The 23,209-nt window shown below is 38.4% G+C and overlaps 4 protein-coding genes across 5 annotated transcripts; 1 reads left to right on the forward strand and 3 right to left on the reverse strand.

Annotated features, from left to right (window-relative positions):
- Positions 1-9: 9 nt before the first annotated feature.
- On the reverse strand, positions 10-15,037 carry LOC6561875 (NF-kappa-B inhibitor cactus). Its single transcript, XM_001988883.3, has 7 exons — positions 14,882-15,037; positions 13,230-14,287; positions 12,212-12,389; positions 11,874-12,084; positions 1,979-2,067; positions 1,645-1,902; positions 10-352 (listed from the first exon to the last, which is right to left on the reverse strand). Exons 2-7 carry the CDS (start codon positions 14,105-14,107, stop codon positions 281-283), a joined length of 1,686 nt encoding a protein of 561 aa, XP_001988919.1. The 5' UTR covers positions 14,108-14,287; positions 14,882-15,037; the 3' UTR covers positions 10-280.
- A 1,065-nt stretch (positions 15,038-16,102) lies between these two features.
- On the forward strand, positions 16,103-17,180 carry LOC6561874 (NIF3-like protein 1). The gene is made up of 2 exons (XM_001988882.2): positions 16,103-16,340; positions 16,403-17,180. Exons 1-2 carry the CDS (start codon positions 16,188-16,190, stop codon positions 17,099-17,101), a joined length of 852 nt encoding a protein of 283 aa, XP_001988918.2. The 5' UTR covers positions 16,103-16,187; the 3' UTR covers positions 17,102-17,180.
- LOC6561873 (39S ribosomal protein L4, mitochondrial) lies at positions 17,098-18,191 on the reverse strand. Its single transcript, XM_032736263.1, has 2 exons — positions 17,464-18,191; positions 17,098-17,403 (listed from the first exon to the last, which is right to left on the reverse strand). The coding sequence occupies exons 1-2, from the start codon at positions 18,129-18,131 to the stop codon at positions 17,184-17,186; spliced, it is 888 nt and encodes a 295-aa protein (XP_032592154.1). The 5' UTR covers positions 18,132-18,191; the 3' UTR covers positions 17,098-17,183.
- A 64-nt stretch (positions 18,192-18,255) lies between these two features.
- On the reverse strand, positions 18,256-23,038 carry LOC116805332. Of its 2 annotated transcripts, XM_032736599.1 has the most exons (3): positions 22,948-23,038; positions 22,510-22,887; positions 18,256-22,440 (listed from the first exon to the last, which is right to left on the reverse strand). In XM_032736599.1, the coding sequence occupies exons 2-3, from the start codon at positions 22,817-22,819 to the stop codon at positions 18,314-18,316; spliced, it is 4,437 nt and encodes a 1,478-aa protein (XP_032592490.1). In that variant the 5' UTR covers positions 22,820-22,887; positions 22,948-23,038; the 3' UTR covers positions 18,256-18,313. The 2 variants fall into 2 exon arrangements, with proteins under 2 accessions (XP_032592490.1, XP_032592489.1); XM_032736598.1 differs by having other exon boundaries at positions 18,256-22,887.
- Between the last annotated feature and the right edge of the window lie 171 nt (positions 23,039-23,209).

A 23,209-nucleotide genomic window follows, 5' to 3' on the forward strand; every position in this document is an offset into this window, starting at 1 on the left:
TTTTTTTTTGGCTTACATGGTAAACAATGTAATATACATTAATGTTTGTGTTGTGTGTGTTGTAAGTTGTAAGTACATGTTGGGTGGTTGCATTGCTGGTGACTCGTTCTTCGTGATTGTTATTTGTTCATCGTCGTGGTTTTTGTGTAAAGAACTTGCGTCAAAATATATCGCATATGGGTTGGCTTCAGCAGTTATTGGAATTATAGCGTTGTTAATTATAATATAGTAGAATGGATTGTTAATGCATTATATATTATGTACAATTGATGATGCGATCTCAAGCAACTGTCATCGGATTGCCGCCATTGTAGCTGACAAAGTAACGCGGATCACCAAAGCGATCGTACATCTGCAAGAAAAAACACAAGGCATTTAAGAAAAATGTAAACAAACAAAATTTAAAAAAATAAAAGTAAAAGTAAAAGAATACCAACAAAATAAAAAACAAAACGCTTGTGCAAAAAATTAACTACAAGTAAATACTTAGGATACATGCATTTATATAATATACATATACTTACATACTTTTTATAATAACTCAGCTCGTTAAATAATTTCAATTTTGATATAGAAAGTTTTTGTTTTTGTGTTTTTTTTTTGGTTGTGTTTTAGAATAAAATGTTTATTTGCAACATAATTCATTCAGTCAGAACATTGAAACATCAATTAGATTTAACTAACTTAAGTTATGGTATATAATTATTTCTTTTCTTTCTTTTTCTCCAAATATATCGTGGTTATAAAGAGTTAGGAGCCAGCATGTTTAGCTGCCAAATACGTACATTTGTATAGTATGTAGTTCTAGTACTAGTTCTAGTTTTAAGATATATAAGATCTAAATGTTAGTTGCCTACACACACGCACACTAATAAACAAAACACACACACACACATATATAATACATACAGAATGAGACATATATAGAGAGAGAAAAAGACGTTTTACATTTGAACATCTTAAACTAAGTGGATAATAGAATAAAGTGGAAGGAATACGTCATTTAAAACAGTGATCATTCGAATTTATAGAACTGTTATTCTTCGTTTTGAAACATATATAGCATTCACAAATTATAATAATTTATGGAACTGTTCTAATTTTCGAGTGATCATTGTAGCAGCACAAATGTTTCATATACAGATAATGAGATGGATGGATTTTTGTTTACATAGCATATGTATATAGATTGTATTATTGCATTTTGTTCGTTATTTTGTTGGTTGGTTCTTGCAATGGGCAATTTATCAGCTTTCAAATTGGCGATCTACTAAAACATAGAGCGGCCTTTTACTGTATATTAATGTATATATCATTTAAAGTGGGTTTGCTGCTGTTCCTTTTTTTTCTGTTTTTTTTTTTTTAGTTTAACAATACATTATTTGTTACAATACAATTAATTTCTCTCATTTTTGTTGTTGTTGATATCTAGATTCAACTTTTTACTGAATACCAGCACTCAGTATTTTGGGCTCTTTCATAGCTTATTTTCTTGAACATTTTGGAAGCTGTTGGTGGTGACCCGTAATGGTTACTCTTATGTTCTAATGGATATCTCAATGATATTCTATTCTGTTGATTCTGTTTTTTTTTTTATTATTCAATTTTTCTTGTATTGTTTTTTGTTTAGGCTGTGACGCTCACCTTCGTATCGTCAAGATCTTCAATATCGCTACTGTCATAATCACTATCGGGGGGAGTTAATGTCTCCGCACCGCGTTTCTCGAGTATGTTCTGCATACGGGATTTGTTCAGTATGCTGGCAACCTGATATGCCGTCAGGCCGGCATATGTGGCTGTCTCCAGATTGAGTTTCTCGCATTCATCTAGCAGAAAATTGGCCAAATCCTCGTTGCAGCACTCAATGGCAATGTGCAACGGTGTGCGTCCACCTTTGCCCTCCTGCACAACAATGCAAACAAGAAATACAGTTCATTAAAATATTATTAATCGTTTATAAATTCGAGTTCAAACTTACTCTGGCATTAATGTCAGCACCGTGAGAAACCAGAATGCGCAAGATATCAATATGCCCGGCTCCGGCGGCCAAATGTACGCAACGCTCACCTGTAACGAGGTAAAAGCAATAAACACATATTAAAAAAAGTTAAATTATAATTAATTACATATTTTCTTGAATTGAATATTTATTCAGAGAAACCGCATTTCTGACCACAGTACGCTCTGCTTAAGCTTCATTTATGAATGAAATACGATCCCTTCTAAAAAGCGCTCGTCGAAAAAAGCTTTGCTGTGTTTTTGTTTGACAAGTAGCATTTTGAAATATCAACAACAACAAGCAGCAGCAAATGGCAAAAGCTTTGATTACGGCAACAGTAGGTAGGAGAGCGCGGCGGAGCAGAGGGCTTAGCTTAGCGAGCGCTTTTGCCATATGTACACAATATAAACGCACATTCACACACACACACACACACTCAGACACATTTTGCATTAGTGTGCGTTGAAAAACCCAAGAAATTCCCACAATAAAACAGCAGCACTAACAAAAGATACAATAACAACAGCAGCAAAAGTCAAAAAACCAGCAGTGGCAACAGCAACAGCAACAATGCAAAATTAAAAAAAAAAGAGACAAAAATTAAATAAAGTAAAGTTAACAAACCAAACAAGCTGACTTTTGTTGGGCCGGCGGCGGCCAACAAGTTTGCTCAAGTTCAAATTGGTTTAAGTTGAGAAGAGCAAAAATGTTTGCACATAATTTATACGAAGACAAACAACAACTGAAAGCAACAACAATAAAAACAACCACAAATAAATAACTAAATATGCAACGATAGCAATACTTCAAAACTCGCATGGGTCGCGTCGAATAACGCTGTTTGATCGCGTATATAAATTAAAAATCAAAAGCACGGCTGAAATCAAAAATAGCTCTTGGCTTTGTGGTTACCAGTTGTTGTTGTTGTTGCTGCTGTTAATTTAAGTTTGCTGTTACACGTGCTGTTGATTGACTTTCACACACACACGCAAAGCTCAACTCAGCTGCTCAGTTGTTTTTTGAGCATGCTCATTGAAATTCAATTTCCGTAAGAACTTTCAATGAAATGCATAAAAGTTGCGCATGCGTTGCCAACTGCTGGGAAATTTACCGATCGCTTATCGTTCTAGCATTTGCATGTGTGCGTGTATGTGTGTGTGAACTAGATATATCGATTTGACAGCTGAGATCGATTAATATTAAGCTTGGAATGCAGCAACTGGAGCAATTTGATTGAAGATTGGTTTTTTTTGTAAGTTGACACTGATAAATTTAAATTGAATTTGACAGCGACAAATTCGCATTGCAATTAATCATTAAGAAGGCTGCGAAGTTAATCATTATGATGATTAAAAAATCTGACTCAAGGGAATTCCCAGGCATGATTAAACAATTTGACAATGACAAAACAATCGATTCTAAAAGTAGAGACTTTATATAAGACAACTATTAACATATAAACTAAATTCGACATCTTAAAATGATCGGTATTTGGATGGGAAAGAAAGCAGCTATCTAGCAAGAAAGTTAAAGGCGGGTTTGTGTTGGTGCTTTGATTGGATTATTGGCTTCAGTTCATTTCGGTTGCCAAAAGGCTAACAAACAATAACAACAATTGTGTCACAAGTTTTAAATATAAACGATGACAACATTTTTTTTTTCTGAGGTTTGTTTTTTGTTTTTTTTTTTTGTATGTGTTCGTTCGCCCAATGAGCCAAACGGAGCGAGTCCGAGCGATCAGCAGCCAAGCATCAGCATCTCTGTCTGTGGTCACCATGGGCATGGCTGGCAAACGGCGAGAGAACTCGAGATTTTAATAATACGAGCGCATAAAGGAGGAGATAGTAAAAGCCAAGTCAAGCACAGTTCCATTGTTGCTATATTGCCTCGCCTCGGCCCGATCGTTCGCATACGATTAAAGTCTTAAATAGCTGGCTTGTACATGAATATACAGCTATACAAAGACCTATACAAATATCTACTTACATAAATACACTCTTATATATATGTACAGGTATATATATATATAGGTATATTTATAAAGCGCGTTTAGAGTTAAATATGAAATATTAAAGACAAAAAAGTTTGCTCCAAACTTGGGGAATTCCCAAGCTGCGTCACGCGTCTTAGATTTCAAATTGATACAAATTGGTTCCAGCGACTAACCAGAGTTCAGTTTATCATTATCAAAACCAAAGTTTCATCTGGGGCTGGGCTGGGCTGCCAACAAGTCTGAGCAAAGACACTCCCCCCCCCCCCCTCACCCCATACCAATAAAAAAGCGAATGAACAGCACAAGAAAAGAAACGACAAAAAAGAAAAGAAGAAGCGAAGTAGTTAAACTTGAAATCGCTATTTTGCTCGAGCGGCCTGCTTTCCAGAAAATAATATCAAAAACAGTATAATAATCTCGCTAATCGAATGTGAGTTTGAGCAATTAATAAGCGATCGCTTTACGAAACGCTATCAAAATGAAATGCTATTGCGCATTGAGACTGAATCCTCCTCGAGCAGCAAACCTTTCTCCACCAGGCCAATTTAGAATATTATTTGTTCATAGCACACAATACATGTGTGCATATATCGTGTATGAAATGTACTTGGTACTTTCCGCAATTATTCAACTGTTCTGGTCTTTTGTTATCATCGTCGGCTCCCACTCCACCCCCCTCTACCCCATGCTCCACCACCACGCTTTGCCCTTGCTCCATTTTGTTAGCACAGGCGGCAAGGCAAAATGTGACCTTAAGCAAAAAAAACCCAGAGTCGCAAAGTTCATAAATTTATTGACAGCACAAATATTAAGAGAAGGTTTTTGTTATTGTCTTTGCTTAATTTTAATTAATTGTGCTTATTGTTAGCAACGAACTTTGAAGAGTTTTATTTAATAATTTTGTTTTTTTTTTGTTTCTGTTTTTGCTGTTGGTATTTTGACAACGTGTTTTCGTGTTTTTTGTTTTTTATCTGTTCTGCTGCCCGCCCGCCCATCTGTTGCCCACTCGTGTTAAGCGCAGTTCGTTGGTTGTTTGTCCTTCAGTCAAGTGGATAAATTGAAAAGTTCATTGATTCATAATTAAATCATAAATTTGCTTTTTTGCTCATGAAATGTAATATCTATCAGAATTTGTTTATATTTAGCGATGGGGCAACTCAAACAACGTCATAATCTTTTTTAAAGTTAAACTAGTAACGTTTCTTTTTTGTGAAACTATCTCGATTATCAATCTGCTTTGCATATCGATATTTTATTGATGTGTTATCGCTGCAAATCATTTATAAAAGATGTAAAATAACAATTGGAAAAGACAATTTAAATATTTAAACATTTTTTTGAAGCTGTGACATTGAAAAGTTTTTTTTTTTTGCCATATTGAATTTAGGATTTGGTATTACAAAAAAACCAGGCCATTGGGGAATTGGGGAATTACCTGAACCAACAAAAAAACAAAAAACAAAATAAATACACACAAAGACAACTGTTTAAATACAAGAACAATATACAGTTAATAGCTGTTTTGGCTAAAGCCTTCTGGCGCCACATTTGCCAATTTGTTGTTGGAAAGTTTTAAGTGGAAATTAAGTGAAAACCCCAATGTGAAAAAAAAAAAACAATAAACAGCAGCCAGTTGCCAAATGAAGCGTTAAGTCCCCAACAACAGTAAGCGATCATGTCGCACAAATATATGTTGCTGGATTTTCCAAGTCCAAAGTAATCAATTTGGTTTTTCTATTACTCACACACTCTCTACTCTCTCGCTGGCTCTGTCTTTCTGTGATATTTTTTTTTTTGCAAGCCTAAAAAGTTAATTTTGGTCAAGTTATGTCATGAGACCATTTGTTGACTTTCTTTTAAACGAAATGCAAAACTATGCGATATTTATGGATGGGATAGTGTGTGTGTGTGTGTGTGTATTTGCGAACAGTTGGAGGTGTGAATGATCGTGCCACGTGTTTGCTGTGACCACTCCACTCCAAATCATACCCCGTACCACACTGTATGGTACTTACATACATATATGGATAATACTTGCGGGCATATGGGCAAAACCCGCAGCACAGCGCCAAGAAGAGGTCAGGCGCTGTTGTAAATGAAATGCTGGCCCAAAAGCACTGTCAAGTGCTTGATAAATAAATACCGGTAAAAGTTGCTGTTGACCATTTATGTGTGAGACTAGTTGCATTTATACGTTATTGTTGTTGTTGTTAGGGTTTAACCCATCCATCCATTGTAGGCGAGTACAATAAAGTGTGTCAACATTGAGGTGAAAATTGTCTCAGCCATATATATATATATATATATACATATATATATGTATATATATATATGTATATGTATATGTAGAGTCGCATTATTATAATGATCTTCAACTTCCGTTATGAGTGGCGATATTGCATTGGGGCTTAACCAGTTAACTTCATGAGCTCATTATACTCAATACTCGTTTAATACCATATTTTGTTGTTGTTGTTTTGTTATTGTTATTTATTTATTTTTATTATTTTTCAATCGGTCGCTGGGAGAGGCCTGACCCCATCGAGAGAAGCTTGCTGACTCGCTATGACTAACATGTTGTTATTGTTGTGATGGAAAATGTCACTGGCAGTCAATAAAACATTTCCAGTATATTAGTAAAATAATCATTTTATTTATTAGCATTAACAATTGTGGGTTAAACCTGTTTGTTTACGTACGCAACGTAGCACCAGTCCAGACCCCAGGTGGGTAGCAGAACAAATGCTGTTCAATGGCGATAATGTTCGAGTAAAAAACGAAAGAAATGTGTTCGAGAGGGGATCACTTCCTATACGAACAGCTGTCACTTTTAAACAATAGAACACCAAACTCGGTTAATAATATTGACACCATGCTCTGTTGTCAAACGACATTGAGGAAAGCTTTCTTAAACATTTAAAAATTACACAATCATTAATGATCGATATCGTTTCGTAATTGCTATGGAAAATTTTGAATAATCAAAATGATACCCAATTCGATAATTATCGAAATTATTTGCCATAAAACAGTATAATATTTGTCTACCTCTCTGCTCAGCTATTGTATAGATATAATATTTCCCTAAGTGGCTTTTTATCGATTAATTACCATTAAGCTCTTGTTTCACATCACAGCTATAAAAACACAGCACACTTAATGATCAATTACCAATTGTGATCACATAACACCGCAGTCGTTACTCCATATCTAAGTATACACACATATGTACGTCAAAAATAAAAACCTGTTTATTTAATGGCACTGTAGCTCAATACGGTTCCAAAGTACGCTCAAGATTTTAGTACACATATTATGCAAATTCCGCTCAGCAACTACAACAATCACTACTAGTTTCTTAAACGCGTCATCTTGTTTTCATAAGTTTTCTTACGTTCCAAAATGATCAAATTATCCATCTACCGTTCCACGGCATTCCCCACTCAATTACGAGAAATCTGTATATAGGCAGATAGATGTGCGAAGCCCCATTACTTGACTTGCAGAAGGTTACAGCAAAATACGACAAGTCATTCTGATTGGCTTAGTATTAAAAAACTGCTGCACGTGTTGTCCGCATTCAAATTTATTTGGATACGGCAAATGTACTGGAATGTGTGTGTGCTATTACTATCGATAATAGTTCAATCATATAAAATGGGTATGTAGAAGTCTGAATACTCTCCCCTCACCTTTACCATGACTATCTATGATTTCTTAATTCTGAATTTCTTAATATAATATTCAAGATGCTGAAAATTATATATCTGGTATCTTCATAGTCTAAGAAATGCATTTTACATTTAATGAAGTAAATAATTCTGAAATACCCTTGGCAAAGGGTATTCAAAATGGTTGATGGGAAAACCTTTGATAGCACTTATCTTTTGATAATGATGGGCTGGACGACAAGCAATGTGCGTGTGTGTGTGTGTGTGTGTAAATGTGGTGTACTTGGGCCATATGTAGTCAATAAGTGCCGTCAGAGCAATAATAAACGACCACCATTGGGGTTTTTCTCAAAAAGATAAGGATTTTGGCCTTAGCTTGACGACGACGCGTCGCGACAATCGCTGCAATTGCCTGTGGGACTATTGGATTTGGCTTATCACCAGTTACCAACTGGGCACAGAGCCCAGCCCTGCTGTGTTGTGTTGTGTTCTATTATCATAAGTGAAGTGAAGTAAATATCGTTATTGGAAAGTTATTTAGTTCTTGCAACAGATTCACAGAGATTTGCCATATGTGCTACAAACATATATGCTTGTTTGTCTGTTCACATTTCTTGCTTCTAGTTGGGAAATTCCATTGCACATTTTTGAAAACAACGATAAAATTGTTGTTATTCGCAAATACGAATACGTTTGAAGAAACAAATGAATGAAATCGTTAGAAACTTTAACAATGCTTCATAGAAAAAATATGTTGGGAAAATCATTGGAGCAATTATTAATTATTAATGACTAAGTTATGTTTAAACCGGACATGGTTGGAAGCTCACATAATTGTTAGCTTGTCTATATACTTGAGCAACATCATCTTATAGTAAATTTGTACACAAGTCTGCTGATAGGTCCGATTTTTAATCACCACAATATAAGCAAATAATTTGTTTGGTTTATTACCCAAAAAATGGGGCATATGAAGTTCCCATAAAACTGTCCAAGAAGGAAATTCGGAAATTCTATTTTTAATAGGTCGTCGCGTGCATTTATTTATATGCCTTAAACCGCAGGCAGTCCAATTGCGTGCCCAAATCGTGCATAAAGTTCATATATATTTGTTTGTATAAATATATACACCTCTATTATAATGACCACGTCAGGGCCAAAGCGATTACCGCTGGTAAACTAGTTGTAATTAGGACCATATTACAGAAATAGCTGGGAAATTCCAAAGGCTAAAGAAAAGCGCGTGGTTGACATCAAGAAATATACATACACACGACTATATATTATATATATTTCTAGTGTGTGAACACTACACACTTTGCTGATAAGTTGTCTTTTTTGATAACCCTTGAACTCACTTTGCCATTGCTCTTCACAATTATGCACTGCACGTACAATGTGGCCAGAAATAACTGGCACATAGTTTCTGTCTACATATGTGCATTTGTTTCCGACATATTTACTTTAAATTTGAAATAACTTGGCTAATAGCCAGGCACGACAAAGAAGAAGAAAAACCAGCGACTATTTTCGTAACATTTTCCACAAGCAAGAATTGCATTAAATTTAAGCCAAAGAATGCAAAAAGCAAGCATAAAAAAATTAAACAATACGAATAAGAAAATAGCTCGTTAAATTTAGACAACATTTCTGATGTAGGAATAGATATTTTTATAGTAGACTACTTAACAAACACACACATATATATTTATATATATAAATACATCAGTATTGATATTTCCCGTTTCTTATAAAAAACGGATTTATTTGTGTTATTCACACTCGAGTTTTTCCTTAACAAAACCCTATGACGAATTCTCATTTCTTTGTGCAATTCGCTGAAATTTCATTTCCCCCCTGTTATTATAACTGTTCTTTTCTTTTTTGTTTGGTTTACCTATTTTTAGGGATCAATCAACATATATTTAGTGCAACAATGACGTCAATCAAACAAGAAAGTCTTGTGACTCTTGTGTAGAAACCCAATTGAATATGATTTTATAACATCTGGCATTTTAGACACTCGAATCGCGCACATTTAAAATTGCCTCAAAAAAAAAAATAATAATAATAATACAAACACACAAATAAATATATAACTTAATGTGTCTGCCTTTGCATGGGAAAACCCAAAAATTTGAAAGAAAAAGCTGTCGTTGTCTTCGTGTCATCGTTTCGCTTGCCTTTTGATACTCTTCAAATGGAGGCGGATATTTAGACTTTGGCATGCAACAGGCTGTCTGCCTGTCTGTCTGTCAGACGTCAAATTGTCTGATGGGTTGAAAATTTATGTTTGATTGAAGAATTGCCTATGGAACTTTGATTTTTGTGTCATAAAGATACCGATAATGAATGAAAAAAAAATAGATTTATTTATTAGTTGAATATTTCCACAAATGATTAAAACAGAGCATAAAACTGTCAGCTTGTATAAGTTTGTGTTTTTCCTTGTGCTTCTTTTATATTTAGTTTCTTTTTTTTTAGGGGGAGGGGGCTATGTCTGCATTGAGCCAGCCAAGAGATATATAGATATATATATAAGCATAAGTCCATTCCGCATATGTTATGTGCAATGTCTACTCTTCTATATATAGATTACAAGCATATATAAATGTAGATGTGTGTGTGTGTGGTTGCTCGGCGAGTAGCAGCTGTTTTATCTTGAATGTGAGAGGCATGTGGACCAGAGACCGGTTTGGTCTGGTTTATAAGTAGTAGAGAAGCTGTCAAATGTTTGTTCACCACATGTTTGAGAAAAGAGCAAAGCACTAAGAAAAAATCAATGGCGAACTCTTTGTTGTTGTTGTTCTGGTTTTTATATTCTTAGCAAGGTTATACATAGCCCAAAAGCGACAATAATCGATTAAACAAACGAAAGGTTAAAGTAAACACGCATTTATAAGAGTTTATGTGTGTGTGTGTGAGTATGCATGGCTATAAAATTGAAGCTAAACCCCCTTCAGCAGAGCTCAGCTCAGCTTCGCCAAACTGTCAAGTTTATTAACCTTTTTGTGTCGACGGTTGCACAAGCTTCAACACTTTTGTGTTTGAACAATATAAAAATACTTTTATGTGTGTGTGTGTGTATGCTCTTATGACGACTTTTACTTTCTTCCGGTTTAGTTTCGTTTTCTATTCGAGTTGCCATTTTCAAGTGATTTTCGAAATGCGATATTTGTGTGCATGGAAGCAACAACGGATTTTTGTTATAGGTTTGCTGGATAAAGCAAGGAAATTATATTATTTTAATTTCTATAAAAATTCTAATTTGAAGAGTACATGATTTTCAAGTCAACCACCGCACAACAAACCACACACGCACACACCCCGCTACTTTCACCCGGCACACACACCAACCAAAGGCACCTGTTGTTGTTGGCGCATTTAACTCATTTGTATACAAATAAATCAATAATAACAATCAAGGAAATAAGGCCGCGCCTGCCGTCTCTCAGATACATAATCGTAAAAGTATCTGAAGCTACGGATTCGTGTGTGAGAAGCAAATGAAATGAGCTGGAAATTAAATGGAATTACCGATTTTGCTGTTGTTGTTTTTGTTTTTATTTCCTTGACGCTCAAGATTTGCGCAATTTAAAACTTTTTTTTTTGAAAAATTCAACGTACAATTTATAAACAATGCCATTCATTGCTGACGTCAAACAGAAAACGGCATTTGCTTATATATATATCTCTCTTGGCTAAATTAATAACAAAGCAAAAAAGCCAATGAGAAACATATTTTCAGGCGAAAAATGTGGGGAGGCCAAATATATTTTTGGCTACTGTTCAGCACAGGCCATCGGAATATGTTGGATTATATAAATATCAAATATATATATTTCTGCTGGCAGACAATGTCTCGCACTGTGGCTAGCCGATGGCGGGACAGCTAAAATATAGAACTATACTATATCTTTTATTTTCTTTTGGCAACAAATCAAATGTCTCAGAAGTGCCAACAATTTTTGTTGGGTACTTTTGCCAAAACCATATTATTATAGTATATACAGAGATATAGATTCCAAAAATGAATTTTCTTAAATTCTACATAAATTTTTACGAGTTATAATAATGGAGCAAAGTATTTGATGTAGGAAAAGATCTGGTAGGATAATCAATCTATTCAAACAATTTCAGAATATATAATTATGAATTGACATATGAACTTAAAAACATATTTTTTAAATAGTTAATGAAGCGTACTCACCATCATAGTTGCGAATCTCCAGATCGGCAGGCAGATGAGCATAGCTCAGCGAACTGACTGCCTTGTCATTGGAACGATGTCCATATTGGCGATGTGCCTCATGAATCTCCGAGGCGCCAAACTTCTCCGTCAAGGCGCGCACACACTGCTTCTCGCCGGCAATGCAGGACAAATGCAACGCCGTATTGCCATGACGATCACGTACAGTTGGCTATTATATTGCACACAGATAGATAGATAGATAGATAGATAGATAGACAGTTAGATTGATGTATCGATTGATGGGTGTTACTCTTTAAAAGGTGCGGCTGCAACAATTATGTATTAGGTTTACTCACCTCGGCACCGGCTAATAGAAGCATACGCAGGATCGTTGGCTGCGCTGTTAGTGCGGCCAGATGGAGGGGCGTCTGGGCCACATCGTTCTGGATGTTCAGGAGGCATGGATGTGGTGCCATGCGTATCAGTGCGGCTACAACATCCACATAGCCCGATATGCAGGCCAAATGCAGTGGACTACAGAGATAAAGAGAGAAAGAAAGTGAGTGAGTGAAAGAAAGAAAGAAAGAGAGAAAGCAGTAAATATGTTGAGAAATGAGGTAAATGAAACATTTTTACCTGAACATTTCCCACTTGTTGTTTGATCGTTTCGCGGTAAAAACCCACAAATTTGGGATGTCCAAAAACCTGTTTACTGTGCGTGAGTGTACCTGTACAGGTAGTACATACACAACCAGACACATACCAGGAAAACCCCTGATTGCCTGACTAACACGTGTCATCGTCGTCGTCGTCTGAAAGTCTAAAGTCGCTTCATTGTTTTGTGATTCATGAAAGTCTCCCCCAGTTGGTGGCCAAGTCTAATTTATAGCGATCTACACTAAGATGACTAAAAGATTTCTCTACACACTAACTATATATTTGCATTTATTCGGCCAAGCATGGGAAAAGATCTTAGAAAAGCCCAGCAATTAAAACTGGTATATTCCAATAAATCTCTGCCTTTTTTCTTATATTATGCATTTCAAATATATTTAACAATCTCTAATGATACGTATAGCTTACACTTCCTTATGCATTCAGTTGTAACATAGCCAATCAATGAATTATGACTGTGCTATCCACAATTAACTCTCATATAAATAGTCATTGCATTGTGGCTTATTAAAATATTTTACTATGGTAAAACCGAGATGATTCTTAGTCACATATTTCTTACATATTATTGAAGAGAATCTTGGATTCAAATGTTGATTGCAATTTTAATTAAAGATTCCAATTAATATGGAATAACGTCCCTGCTCCTTTGCTTTGAGTAAATTACGAAAATGCGATTTTGATGTTTTTTTTACTTACGTGTCGCCATCGTCGTTCTGTTGATAGAATTGCTCCCAGGCATTGATGATGTTGATGTTGTTGCTTCCGCTCAATGGGGCAGTTGCATTTGCAGTATTTCCAGCTGCATTTGTTGCTGTTGTTGCAGATGTTGTTGTTGCACTGCTGTTCTGTGGGGCGCTTCTTCGTCCAGCGGAGGCGTTGGCATTTGTTATTGCTGTTGTTGTTGTATTGAGATTGTTCAAAGCTGTGCCGCCGCTGGCGAGGCTCGATTGTACGGTCCATTGCGGTATGCCCGTATCGACATTGTGTTTGAAGCGCATCTGCTCAACGGCCGGCTGTTCGGCGCCAGATTCAGCCCCTTTTTGACTTGTCTGCTGCTCCTGTTCCTCGACCTCCTCGTCGGATACGTCCTCCGTTGGTTCCTCGTCAATGATACCCGAATCGAGCACCACTTGCTGTTTATCCTTGGCCCGGGGTTGGTCCTGCTCCTCGCCCTTGTCCAAATGTCCTGAATGTTTTTTCTGTTGCTCCTGTTCGGGCTCGTCGTCGCTTAGTTCGCCGCTAAAGATTTGACCTGATTGCGGGCCGGATATGAAACCAGAATCACTTGTTTCGCTTTGTGCTGCAAATTCTTTTTGCTGGTTAATGGCGGCTCGGCTTTCTTGATGTTGTTGTTGCTCGCTGCTTTTGCCGCCAAATGTTGTTGCTGATGATTTCGATTGTTTACTGTTAGTTTCAATTGCTGCTGCTGTTGCTTTTTGCTGCTGCTCAACACTGAGAGCTGGAAGAGTGCTGCCAACGCTACCACCACCAGCACCAGCACAGCTACAATCCTCTACCGTTTCCTTTTCCTTGTTATTATCACTTGTTGCTGCTGTTGCCGTTTGGTTCCACATTTTGAACTTTTTGCCTGTTGCTGGCTCTTTTTTGCGGTTTTGCGTTAAAGTTAATATTCTTCCTATGTTGCGTCTTGCTTCGCTGCTTTTTAATGCCGCACACAATTTTCTTTTTTTACTTAAGTCTTTTCACATATGTAAAAATATATGTATGCGCTCAACTGTTGCTTCTCGTAGATTCTGCAAAAATTTCTTTTATAAATAAATGGAAATTCACACGTTGAAGTTAGCTTTTAAGCTTTGCTTAACTCACTAGCTTCTCACACACACAAACAAAACAAGCACAAACACACACATAAGTTGGACGCTCGCGTAACTGCGCTTTAAGCGTTCCTCTGGCAGTCGCGCATTCGCTGCCTACCATAAGTGTGAGTGAAACGAATGTAGTGTGGGGCATACAAGTGAAAACGCAATAACAGCAAACGACAGACTAGATTAGCGCATGTCGAAGTTATGATTGGCAACAACAAAAATACTTGTTTTATTTTCTCATTTACTGGTAATACGACGCATGCAGTGGAAATTCTTATATTTTTCAGTTGTCTGCTTTATTTTCAGCTTGCGCACCTGTCTTCGTTTCGCACACACTTACAGTCACTCAACACGCACAGAAACACACACACACAATCACACCCCACACATACATTCTAGCAAGCAGCCGAGGCTGTTTCTTTTTTTCTCAATGCACACAAATTATAAGTTTTCCTCTATGTGTCTGCTGTTGTTTGATTGATATTATGTATTATTATTATATTTTATTATTCGCGCACACACCTTTCAGACTTGTCTGTTATTGTAACTTGTTTTGCTCTTCCATATGAAATGTACGCGTTTCGCTTAAACTTTTAATTGACTGAACTGCGGTCATATGTCTCAATTCCTTTGCGTTGAAAATATCACTGAACGCTGTGCCGAAGCTGGTTAAATTTAGCTGTGCTCTGGCTATATTCACTGCAAAGCTCTGATGGGTGGGGGAATCCAAATGGCGTTGCCAGACTGTTGTGCGTTGTGTTAAAAGCTTTTGATATAGGGCGCGTAGCGCCATAAACTTTATCTGCGGTTTGAATGTGTGAGCACTTTACAGCAGCAGCAGCAGCAACAACAACATCATAAACACCACCAACAACAATAGCGACAACAACAAAAAGAACAGTAATTCTTAAAACTACAATTAAGTACCATATGTAATTATCTTGTTCTTATGGGAGGTACAACGTGCGCAACGCTCAGCGTCTAAAACCTGAATGAAGTGCGTGACGCGAAGTCGAAGCCTGGACGAAAATGTAAAGATTTGCTAAAAATGGCTGCAGCTGTTGCAGTAGAAAAAGGAACAACCCCAGCGTTCTGATCCTTGAGAATGGCAAAGCAAACTCAACTCTAAAATTGAACAGAAAATAGTCTATAATTAAAATTTAAATAATTAGCTCGAATGTAAAGGACATCGATCCCAACCAAAGCCAGAGTGTGACTCAATTTGATGGTTTTTTTTATTTTTTTTTGCTTGCGGCTTTCTTATCTGTCTGTTATTCGTCACTTGGGATTTTCACGAATATATTGCTAGTTCAGAGAATCAAGGTCGGTCAACCATACGGAATTTTTGAATGCGGGATCGGAAGATTAATCCCTGGAAACTTAAATATTTTTGACACATCTATGTACGTATTTATGTACATTTATGCGCATTTGTGTTTTCTATTTTTTTTTTTTTGCAAATGAAGTCCGCTTTGAGCTATAAATTATTGTAGATTATTTTAATTAATATTTTATTATTTTATTTACTTAAAACTTAATTAAAATGTTGTTTTAAAAATGAAGAATACGATTTGCACATTTCAATATGAAACTACATAATTAACTTAATAAAAGAAGAATAATATTTTATGTATTATATTCACTTAATATATTTCGTGTTCTATTAGAAAAATGACCTGCATTCAAACAACCGCGTAAACAGTCTGTGCTGGAAAAAGAAGTCGGCACTTTTACTAGCGTTGTGCAGCACTTAATGCAAAATGAAGAAGAAATAAGAGTCCGAAACATTTATTCATAAAATAAGATCTGTTAGAGATTGAGTTTATATATGCTAAGTTGCGTGGCCGTTGTGAGAAGCATGACCAAGCAAGGATGTGGCATGGATTTAATGCAGGTGGTCAAGCAGTTGGAGAGATTTGCCCCCACAACCCTAGCAGAGAAATGGGACAACGTGGGTCTTCTGATCGAACCAGCAAAAGATGTAATTCAACATTTCATCTCAGTTTGCAAAAATTTTTCTAATGAGCAAACTGTAATTTACAGAAAGTAGTACAGAAAATTCTGCTGACCAATGATCTGACGGAGCCGGTGATGAGCGAAGCTGTTGATAAGAAAGTGGATCTGATTATTAGTTATCATCCGCCCATCTTTAAGCCGCTGACACGCATCACAATGGGCCATTGGAAGGAGCGAGTGGTGGCCTCTTGTCTGGTTAACAACATAGCACTCTACTCACCCCACACGGCATGGGACAAAATACCAGGTGGCGTGAATGATTGGCTAGCCCAGGCTGTTGATATAGAGGACATTAAACCGCTGATCCCAGAACCGGGCGCTGAGCCAGATACTGGTTCCGGCCGTCTAGTGAAGACCAACATGCCCCTAGCCAAAATTGTGAGTGCATTGCAGGAGCATATTGAGAATGATGTGCACATGGCCTGTGCCAATGGCCATAATTCAAATTTCAATGTGAAAACGGTTGGCATCTGTGCCGGCTCGGGTGGCTCGGTGCTGCAGGGTGTGCCGGCGGATCTGGTCATCACCGGCGAGATGTCGCATCACGAAGTGCTGGACTTTAATCACAACGGCACCACGGTCCTGCTCTGTAATCACAGCAACTCGGAGCGTGGATTCCTTCGTCAATTTCAGGGACAATTCGTCGATCGCTTGAAGGGCGCCTGTTCAGTGATGATATCCGAAATGGATACGGATCCATTAACTACCAAGCAAAGGGCCAATTAAGAATCGAAACAACTCACCACAATCGAAGTGGTTAACATTTGCATTTGTATACAAGGAAATACAATTAATTGAAAACTTATATCTAAACTTGATCCAGCTTGAATTTAAGGCTCTTGCTAGCTGCATCGTTGCGATGCAGCTGATACAGTAAACGCTGTTCCAAATGCTTTACGGCCTCCACAGTGAGGACCAAGGTGTCGTGCTTCAGCATCGAGTAGACATTTAGTCCAAATGAGGGCATCAGATTCACATACCCAATGGAGTCGGTGGCATAGCAAATGTTCTCCGGAAACATCTCTTGCCTGAAAAGGAAATGTGCTAAGATAAGATATATATATTAATTATGTATATTGGCCACCCACTTGTCAATAATCAGCACAGATGGTCCCCAGTTGCGTTCCGCTATCAGATCCCTGATGAATTGTGCATCCCGTGTGGGTAACTCCACGTTCTCAATAATGTGCAGATCATCCTGGGCGAGCTTAACGCTAAGCGTCGATGTCAGGCCCAAGACGCGTGTGTAAAAGGGCAGCATATAGAAATGGGATGTGGGGGAACGGGGACCGTGTACGATGCCGCCGCCCTTGAACAACGGTGATCGTATTGAGCCATGACGAGCACGTCCCATTCCCTTTTGTGGCCAGGGCTTGCGTCCGCCGCCGCGGACCTCGGCGCGTGTTTTGGTATGCGCCATGCTTACATAACGATACTTGCGCTGCCATTCGATGTTCTCTTGTATGATGTCGACCCGCGGCTGTGCGGCGAACACATCCGGATGCAGTTCCATCATGCCCACTTTACGCTCCTTCACTGCATCAACATTCTCAATCCACACCTGCCTGGCACTGTTACGGTTTACGGGCGAAAATTGTGCATAGTTCTGTGGCAATATCAAATCCGGCTTTGTTACGCCGGCTTCACTGCTTGTCGCCTTGACGCTTGCATCGCTCTGGCAGGCTGCGTGTGTATTCGATATATTGCGAGCAATTGGAAGTAGAAATTGTCGTGTTTTATTTAAAAAACTCAACATTTTGTTAAATGTGCTTCCAATGAACACCAATTGTTGATATTGTGTCGACTTATCGATAGATTTGTGATCGAGCTGCCGCCACATTTTATCGCTACAGTGCTAGTATATAATCAAACAGTTTGAATCACCCTGTTTTTTTTTTTTATTTAAATAAGGTACATTTACAATTTTGATAAAGCGAATTAATGTGTCCCTTTGTGTTGTAGCATGCAATAAAAATTATTTACACTTCCACTTGGCTGCCATTTCAATATCTCATGATTTTCTTTGTCTATATCGCAGACGCAATCGTCCTCAATGTTTCCATCTTCGTCGCCGTAACTGTGATGGGAAAATCTGTAACTTAAATCGCAGAGCACTTTAACATCATCGCAATTGCTTCGTGGCTTGGGAGCATTGTGTTGATTTTTATCCTTGTTGCTTCTGTTCGAACTGCCAAACAGATCCGCTAACTTTGGCTTCTGTTTGAGCTGGTACAGACAGACCAGTGATGATTTTGCTTCTAGGCAATCCACAGACTCCTTTCTTTCACGCTTTATTCGATCCCCAAATGAATAAATGTTTAGTGATTTTGATTTCGAACGTTTGGTTTGTTCTGATTGGGAAGACTCCTCTTTCCATCGAAACAATAATTTGCTTCTTGATGGGGACGGCTTAGACTTCAAAGAATCATCGTTCTCTGTTTCCTTCTTTTCTCGCTCTGTTCTCTTGCAAATATAAAGACTTCTGCCTGATTTAGTTGTGTTCTCTTCCAAATTATCCGGTGCGTCTTTCCGTGGTTTCGTTGGTTCCAACAGTTCTGATCTAATTTCCTCTTTCTTTTCTTGTTTTCTCCATTTGCACATAGCTAGACTGTTTATCGATGCTGAATTCTTTGCTTCCGAATGATCCCATTCCTCATCACTTTCCTTTGAATAGTCATTACGATTCCTACAGGAATCCAAGTCGCAACTCTTATTATTTGAGTACTTCTGGGAATGGAATGAATTTTGCCGAATTTGTCGTGGAACATTATCTGTATGGTCAAATCTTGCAAAAGAGGCACATTTTTGACCTTGGTTAAAATGCTTTTGGGTCAGATCTTTTTCCACTATTTTTTCTTGCGTTCGCATTTGATCTTTGGCTTGGCTTTTGTCTCGTCTCCTGCATTCACTTGAATGTTTTTGGTATTCCTCTTTTTCGAAATCACAATTTTCCTGTGTTTTCTCATGTATTCGGAATCGATCTTCTTCTGATTGTTCTTGCTGACTACGGAGATTTTTACTATTGTTATCCATTCTGAAGTATTCACAAGCTTTTCGCTTAGGGTCTGTTTTAATTAAAGCTTCGTACTTCGTTGGTTCTCCAAGTTTGTTTTTCTGAATGTTAACCATTGATTCTACTTCTTGTGTAGTTTCTCTTTTGGGCTGTTTGCGGGAATCTTTCTTTGCTGATATTCCATTTAAGGTGTGACTTTCGTAGCTGCCATAATCTGGAATGTCTAAAAACATTTTGGTCTTAAGCGAGACTTGAGCTTTTTGGTCTTCAGGTCTTCTCCTTTGAAGTTTAGTCTTGAAATAACTATTTTTAATAGGATCTTTCTGAAAGCTGGTTCCATTTTTCCTTAAGGCCATGGCCATGTGAAAAATTTGTATAAATGATTGAGTTGGCTTCAAGCTCTGAGGGGTTTTACACTTCTTATTGTCACATGAAAGGATTGTGCATGCTTTCAAGTCCTTCTCAATGGTATCCGGATTACCACCACTACGCGTACGAGATCTGGCCTTAACTGACGCATTCGAATCTGTAATCCTTAAATGATTAATGTTTTCATTTGAATAGCCACGATTATCAATTTCAGCCTGATTCTCACAGTTGCATTGAACCAGAGAATTTTCATTTTGACGGCTGATTTGTTGCTCCGATTCATTCAGTAGATAATCATAATCCATCTGTGTAGGTATTTCTGCTTGAACCTGGCTTTTCCGGGCAACCTTTACCGTTTGGGCATAGGGTTGTTGGTAATAATTATATTGTTGGGGAAATGAATTGTACGACACGTCATTAGGACCTTTTCCCTGATAGCCTTGATTATGGAAGTCCGAATTAAATTGATTACTAGCCTGGGAAGTTGTATAGTTGGGAATCTTATTATAATAGTTCTCGAGCGTCAGGTTGTATCTGTAGTTTGAATTCGTGTGAGGCAAGAAATCGCTTGCAGAACTCTCAATAAAACTATTTTGGTCTACAATTGAAATCTTTTGTCGTAACAATTGCTCTTGCTTCTCTAAACCGACGACTGTCTCCCGAAGGATTTCAATTATTTGATTAACATCACATTTATCATCCACAACCAGATTTGCCATTACGTCGCCCTTTTTCATTTTCGCTGGTGTTATTCGACACTTGCCACATTGATTCAAGCACGTCGCAGTTGTACAACAATTTTTTTGATAATCCTTAGATGGGATTTGCTCCCTTAAAGTATTCCAGTTCATATTCATTGTGGCTGTGGATTGACACTTGTTCTTCTCTTTTTTAATTTCGTCTTGCAATTGTTTTGCACTCCTTTGATTAAGTTGATATCGATGGCTCTCATTAGATGAATCTCTTGCGGTTTTTGCCTTTTTGGTGAATTGATCGATGGGTGCACCACATTTGTGGCAAATACAATCGCTCTTACTCTTAATGCTGGCATCACTATATGTTGATGACGGGTTGCTATTGGCTTTGCTTCTGGATGTAACTGGAGATTTTGCATCTGGGTAGCTATTTTCAGGAGCCTTATTCGGCTGAATTTTAGCTTTAGCTGATGTAACCTTGACATCATACTTTGGCATGCTACTTTCAGGCTCTGTTGTCTTGACCTTCTCCAATTTTTCTTTGGCCATTTGATCATCATTCGGTTTTCTTGAAGGATTTATCGTTGGCATTGTGGCCTTAGTCCTGCATTTGATGCAGGCTGGACATTGGCATGACTTATGAAGTTGTATAAAAGGATTCGAGCTTGCCGGCTGTTTGGTGATTGGTTTACAGCAGTTTCGAATTTGGAATTGGCAGCAATTCTCGGCCAAATGATTACCGCGGACCACAATGCATTCGGGTAAAGAACTGGATTGAAACTGTTGTGTTTTGATAGTTGAGTAATTTGGAATTTGCTTGCCTGTCTGCTTGATAGTGGGGGCTGTTCGTGAGATCGGTAGAAGCTCGTTGCCTCTAGGACTCGGCTGTACGCCATTCAAGGGATGTGGAGGCGCACCCTTCTTAAACTGTCGTCTTTTCGAGCCCTTGTGACCAGTTTTAACTAAATTTACAGACTGACGTCTTTTTGAGCCTGCAGTTTCATCTAATTTCTGACGAATTTCTTCGGTTTGTGTCATAGCATTTGAGCAACATGGACATTGAATTGAGCTGTTGACAGCTGCTTGCTTATGGGACAGGCTTTCGTTACTGGGATTATATGAATACTGCTCATAGGATTCATTTCTTGAAGAAATTTTCTTCTTTTCATTAGACCTTTCCCTGGAATTTGGCACATAGTCCATCCTAGAAACCCCATTCTGATTGGATTCATATTTCTCTTGCTGGGTTACAGAATCACTTTTCCTGATTGGAATCGTAGTATCCATCATGGTGGGTGGTCGGCTAATGTGCTCAATGATTTTCAAATGCTCCGAGGTTGGATAATGCATTTCCCCAACTTTTTGTTGGTTTTTAATGGTCTCATTGTCATTGGAGGCCCGACTGTCGATGGCCGATGATGTGTAGCCGTCATTGTTCCGAGATATCCCTGCTGCATTTGTGGCATGCGTTGAACCTGGTGATGGGTATTTGCCCCAGACACAACAACAGCTGCACGCGTTTTCCGACTGACCTCCTGCTTCGCCGCTGAAGACACGCTGTTTACCGAAACCTGAAGCATCTATTACATGCTCCATCCTAACTATGTCGGGTGAGCTGCTGACTTGCTTAGACACATAGCCCATATCACTCTGCACCGACTTGTGGCGCATCCTTTGCTTTGGCTTCTCCAAAACCTGTCTGATGCGTGAGTTGTCTTCAATTGTGGGCTCCATCGTGGAGCTCTTTGTCATTGGTCGCAGCGAGCACTGCACGCAATTATCAATTTTCTTTTGATGGTTGGCTCCTCCGGAATGATCGGCTAAGCGTTGATCGTAAATTGTGCGATGGAGTGCATCGCAATTGGTTATATCACTTGGAGAGAGCTCTGCCGATCTACCATCAACCACTTGTGAATCCTCAACCATCTCCAAGTTCCAACTAGATGGATAGTTTAACGAGCTAGCTCGGGATCCTCGATACCCTTTCTCTGTGGCAGTTTTAACAATATGATTCGTTCTTATCTGAAGTGGGGATGCTCTTTTTTCTGTGCTCTTACCTTTAGCTCTGCATTTGAGGCACAGTTTCTTTGGAGTGGCTTCCCCGCATTCCAGGCAGCCGGCTATCTCGCGCTGCGCCAAGCCCGTTCCGGGGAGCGGTTCCCATCTGGAGTTAGAGAAGTTGCGCTGCATGTTGCGCACTAGTTGCGGCTCCTTGGTAAGGGGTATGCCCCTTGGCTGGGTACTGCACCTAGTAGTGGGCACATCATACAGCGCAGACCTCTCTTTGGAATTTTCCACCTTAAGGAGGAGGGCTCGTCGCAGCAGCTCCTGCTTCATGGAACGTCTCTTTTCGTCAAATCCATCCATGTATTGCTTTTTGTTGGCGTCGGTACGCGGTGAAGGTCAGATCCTATCTGAGTCAGTGCTTCGTGGTGCTACAAATTTATAAAATGTTCTTACATTCTGACAGTTTTCGCAACTGTTTTCGTTTTTACCCAAAATATACAGTTTCCCAGTAAGCTGGAGGTTAATTACTCCAGATAGTTTCTGCATCAAAAATTGGTTGAATTTCTACTTCAATCGGTTTCTAGTAATTTGGGGTTGTGTCCTTTGGCAACTTTGTTCATCAGCACCAGCAAGAAGCGCAGCAACCACAGGAATGGCAAGAGGAATGGCAGCAGCTCCCATTGCAGCCATCCATAATGAAGGTTTTCGGTTCGATGACAAACGGCGGATCTGCGAAACGATCGAACACTG

Source organism: Drosophila grimshawi, unplaced genomic scaffold (genome assembly GCF_018153295.1).
Source record: "Drosophila grimshawi isolate 15287-2541.00 unplaced genomic scaffold, ASM1815329v1 contig_1377, whole genome shotgun sequence".
Classification (NCBI taxonomy): domain Eukaryota; kingdom Metazoa; phylum Arthropoda; class Insecta; order Diptera; family Drosophilidae; genus Drosophila; species Drosophila grimshawi.

Excerpts from the sequence above, each read along its gene's own strand:
- LOC6561875 (XM_001988883.3), bottom strand. The coding sequence starts at position 14,107 with ATGTGGAACCAAACGGCAACAGCAGCAACAAGTGATAATAACAAGGAA. Across the intron at positions 12,390-13,229 it reads CAGAACGACGATGGCGACAC|TCCACTGCATTTGGCCTGCA; the intron begins GTAAGTAAAAAA and ends TTATCTCTGTAG. Across the intron at positions 2,068-11,873 it reads GGAGATTCGCAACTATGATG|GTGAGCGTTGCGTACATTTG; the intron begins GTGAGTACGCTT and ends ACCTCGTTACAG.
- LOC6561874 (XM_001988882.2), top strand. The coding sequence starts at position 16,188 with ATGCTAAGTTGCGTGGCCGTTGTGAGAAGCATGACCAAGCAAGGATGT. Across the intron at positions 16,341-16,402 it reads TGATCGAACCAGCAAAAGAT|AAAGTAGTACAGAAAATTCT; the intron begins GTAATTCAACAT and ends TGTAATTTACAG.
- LOC116805332 (XM_032736598.1), bottom strand. The coding sequence starts at position 22,819 with ATGGATGGATTTGACGAAAAGAGACGTTCCATGAAGCAGGAGCTGCTG.
- LOC6561873 (XM_032736263.1), bottom strand. The coding sequence starts at position 18,131 with ATGTTGAGTTTTTTAAATAAAACACGACAATTTCTACTTCCAATTGCT. Across the intron at positions 17,404-17,463 it reads TCTGTGCTGATTATTGACAA|GCAAGAGATGTTTCCGGAGA; the intron begins GTGGGTGGCCAA and ends TTTCCTTTTCAG.